This window comes from Otolemur garnettii, unplaced genomic scaffold (assembly GCF_000181295.1).
Source record: "Otolemur garnettii isolate 467f Iridium unplaced genomic scaffold, OtoGar3 scaffold00122, whole genome shotgun sequence".
Lineage (NCBI taxonomy): Eukaryota > Metazoa > Chordata > Mammalia > Primates > Galagidae > Otolemur > Otolemur garnettii.
Genome location: NW_003852517.1, coordinates 1811380 through 1816044, shown reverse-complemented (window position 1 = coordinate 1816044; position 4665 = coordinate 1811380). Strand labels below are relative to the sequence as shown.

The window sequence follows — 4665 nt, the reverse complement described above, 5'->3', positions numbered from 1 at the left end:
GCTGAGCCCATGTTCTTTTAATAAAATAAAATGGGCATAGGGATATGCATTAACTTTTCTCTGGCATCGGTAACAATCCGATGGAAAACTATGAAAATCCACCAGAGTTACTACATTAGCACATACTACACCATGATGTTTCTTTTACTAATCATCTTTCTCTGTTGCTAGAGATAGGAGTACCCGGCATGTATTCTATGTTGATACAGGGATGGATAAATGAGACAATGACATATTTTTATATTATTAGGTCCAAAGATATGCAGAAGTCATACAGGAGATAAGTCCAAGATTATTTTTCGGTATATTTACACCAATAATTTTCTTTAATGTTGCCTTTGACATGGATGTATACATACTCCAAAAGTTATGTTTTCAGGTAAGTAGTATTTTTAAGTAATAACAATTTACTCATGAAGTGCATGCTATCTCAACAGAAAACAATGAAGATCAAAAAAATAGGGGACATGGGAATAAAAAATTCAGCTTTATAGTTTAGTGAATAAACTATATCTTGGCAATTATGTAGCATGTTGATGACCCCCCAAAAAAATCCTGGAGGAAAAAAGTAATTCTGAAAATCTGACTGGCAGAACTTTACACCAATAATAATTTTAACTTTGAAAGGTTGTAAGAGATCTGTTATGAAGTACATTAGCTCTGGCAAAAGGAAATCATTGAGAAAAGTCATGTTTTAAATACCCACCTCCTAAAACTTTCTGTATTCATATATAAAAGAACAAAAGCAGAGAAGAAAACTCACAGAGCAGCCACACCCCTAGTACACAAACCACAGGGTATCCCACACTTTGCCGTACATAGGGAAAATGGGAAATTGTAGCTACATGTACTTTTATTTACAAAACCTTCATGGCAAAATTTTACAAAGAGGTGGTCAATATGTAGAGAATATTTTTTTAACTTTTTTCATGAATATTTTGTAAATAAGGCTCAGTGCCCATAGCATAGTAGTTACAGCGCCAGCCACATACAGTAAGGTTGGCAGATTTGAACCCGGCCTGAGTCAGCTAAAACAATAATGACAACTCCAAAAAAAAAAAAGTAGCTGGGCATTGTGGTGGGTGTCTGTAGTCCCAGCTACAGGGTGGGCTGAGGCAAAAGAATCACTTAACCCCAAGAGTTTGAGGTTGCTGTGAGTTGTGATGCCATGGCACTCTACCAAGGGTGACATAGTGAGACTCTGTCTCATATATATATATTTTGTAAATAAAAGATACACTTAGCTATAATTTCCCATTTTCCCTATGTATGGCAACTTTCAGGACAACCTGTATAATGACTTTTAAAATTGTGAGATTGGGACTATGTCAGAGAAAGACCTTGAGAAGAAATACTCCAAATGATAAGCACAGTGTATATTTCTTTTGAAATAATCAAAACAGTTTTGTAACTACAAGGCCATTATCTTAATTGAATTAGAAGCAAAGTCCTTAGAATAATTCACACTTAAACCAAAAAATCCAGACACATGGAATTCAGACAAATGACAAAAAAGATGAAATTGAAAAGAATAGAGATTCAAAAGTGGTTGGAGCTATTTCTGCCGAGCCATCTCCTGCATCTGTTTAAGTGGGTGTGCCAGCTGGAACAGGGCAAGCTAGCTGGCCCCACTGACAGAGGTGGTTCTACTCCTCCAATAATCCTAACTATTTGCTTTGTAAAATGGAATACAAATGCGACCTGATTTTTCTATTTGTAAATTTTCTTTGCAGATACTTTTACTTACAATTCCTGGATTTTTTATTAATTATATTTTAATTCTTTGGTATCTGGCATCCGTGAATAAATTACTTTTGAAGCCTGGTCCATGGTTATTATTTTCAGCTATCCTTGTGAGTTCAGATCCCATGCTTACTGCAGCTGCTATAAGAGACCTTGGTAAGTAGAGCAAATTTTGCAACTGATTTCTCTTACTTTTAAGATCTTTTGTTTTCACTATGTGAAGTGAAGTAGTGAGGGTTTGGGGGTTGAGGATCGAGCAGAGATTCTAGAGGCAATGCTTAAGATAGAAGGAAACACCAATGATGTGATTATTTAATATACAAAAAAAGCATTATAAACAGTTGTGAAATAGGGCAGATTAGTTAGAACCCTTTACCTCATACCTGCTTCTCCCTTGAGTCAACAAAACAGTTCTGGGGTATTACAACATTGTGTATGCATATGGTGACATTTCTACTGATCAATATTTCTTTTCCTTTGAAAGCAGTCATTAGGATAATGGCATTTAAAAAATATGTTCTCTTTAGAGTCATTATCATTATTGAGACTGAAAGCCTAAAATAAAACAATAAAATAATCAATTATTTAGTTATGTTCAGTGTATACTATTTTAAGAGAAATAAATCTATATTTTAAAGTAAAATGCTCAATAAATTTAACTTAAAAAATGAAGCAGAAACACAAGAGCCTCAAACAACAACATAAAAAAACAACCTAATATTTCCCCTTGGTCACTTTTTAGTAATGAGAACTAGAAAAATTGCTTTAAAAAAGAGTAGAAGGATATTCTTAGCTATAGATTTATATCACATAATTTTCCCTAACTACTTAAACTTTAGTCATGTTTTAAAACTCCCTTTAAAGAAATTTAATTGTATATAAACTGTAAGTTAAATCTAGATCAGCATAATTAGGTTCCAAATTAATTGTGGCCTATTTATGTTTATGTAAGTGAGATAATTATTAATAACTAGAGCTCTCAGTCCTTGTTTCAAAGCATAGATGAAAACATGAAATTAATTATTTTTTAAACATCAGCAATTTGGCCTATATAAATATATGCATCATAAATTAGATGTTTTTGAGGCAAGACAGAAAACTATGATCAGAGGATACAGCAAATTCATAGACCAAGGTTTTATAACATGACATCTAAATAGAGTATTAGATAATGTTCAGATAATCTAGCAAGAGTTAGAAACTACCTGGCTTTCCCATACAATATGTTCCTTTCAATGGCTTTAGAAATCATGAATGGACAGCACTCTGATATTACCTACTTCCATCTTCATTTGTCTCTATGATAATGTTCTAAGTTTGCACAGTAATTAGTTGTCCTTTTCTTCTGCCATAAAATGTGCCAGTAGTAGCGAAATTATTACTTTGAGAATCTCTGAGGGATTTTCTAAAGCCATATGAGAGAGAGAAATGTTATTTTATAATAAATGTCCTTTTTGTGAGCCCACCACTCTACATATAATCATGCATACCCCCCATATTCACTTCAATTTTATTTTCACTTTATGGAGAAAGAACTATCTGATGGAAGTAGAAATAAAGTAGGGGAGATACATCCAATCTAAATACAGGGATAGAAGAAAGCTAGGCCTTTGAGACAAGGAGATTAAGAGGTGAGACTGTAGAGGAAGGAATTGCCAGCATCCCTCACCCTAGCCTGGGTTCTTGTCTTCCTTCTGACACTCTCATCTCACATCCTCCTTCTTTATGGCTTTGTCAATGCCAAGGCTTTTTTTTTTTTTTTTTGAGACAGATCTCTCACTATGTCACCCTCAATAGAGAGCCATAGCGTCATAGCTCACAGCAACTTCAAACTCTTTGGGCTTAAGCAATTCTCTTGCCTCAACCTCCCAAGTAGCTGGGACTACAGGTGCCCACCACAACACCCGGCTATTTTTTTGTTGTAGTTGTCATTGATGTTTGGTGGGCCAGGCCAGGTTTGAACCCGCCACCCTCTGTGCATGTGGTCAGCGCCTTAACCACTGTGCTACAGGCACCACCTAGTGCCAACACTTTTCTCCTAAAAAGATTTGAAGGACTCCTATGACACCTGGGAGCTACTTTCATGCATCTCTTAACTTCATAATCTTGTAATCCAGTTTTCCACTGATTTTCTTGCCCACATTGTTGAACTTAAATAATCTATTTGGAATATCTTGCAAGATTATTCTCATAAATGGCATCTTGCCATTACTTTTGAAATTTTGTTTTTCTTTTCACTTTGCATCTTTCAAAAACTTTTTTTTTCTTTTTTTTTTCTTGTCTGGGATTCATCAAGGGTACAAAGAATTAGGTTATACTGATTGCATTGATTAGGTAAAATCCCTCTTTCAAAAACTTTTAAAAATATTCTCTTTTGGCAGCATTTTTGTTGAATTTCCAAAAGAAGATTTAAAAAATTTATAAATATGTGATATAAATACGCCCAGGTCTATCACTGGAATACATGAGTACAGTCACATTGCTTTGAGCTTTTTTTATTCTTTTTACTCCCTTATTCCCCTGTATCTGTTATTTATTTCTGAATATTCACACTTCACTATAGTTCTATCTTCTAAAATGGAATAATTATACAACAATATCAGTGAAGTTTTTCTGAACAATTCTAAATATAATGACTTAAAATAATAGTTATTTACTATTTCTCATGAATCTGCAGTTCTGATGATATCAACGGGATTCTGCTGACCTTGAATAGAGTCCCTAATGAATCTGTAGTTACCTGGCAGATCATCTGGAGGCTAAGTGACCCAGGATGGCCTCCACTGGGAAGATCCACCTTTCCTTCGTGTGTCATTCATATTCCTCCAGTGGGGTGTCCAGGGAGTGCTGCCATGATGGTGGTAGGGGATCAAGAGAGAGGAGGCAGAGCTCTTTGTTGTCTCATCCAGTCTTTTTTTTTTT

General features: G+C 34.9%; 1 protein-coding gene across 1 annotated transcript in view; it reads left to right on the top strand.

Moving 5' to 3' along the window:
- SLC9C1 (solute carrier family 9 member C1) overlaps positions 1-4665 on the top strand; it is a 95084-nt gene that overhangs the window by 3406 nt on the left and 87013 nt on the right. The window contains exons 3-4 of the mRNA XM_023517858.1: positions 251-379; positions 1734-1899. Of these exons, the coding sequence (XP_023373626.1) occupies positions 251-379; positions 1734-1899 (295 nt within the window). The remainder of the gene's footprint in view (positions 1-250; positions 380-1733; positions 1900-4665) is intronic.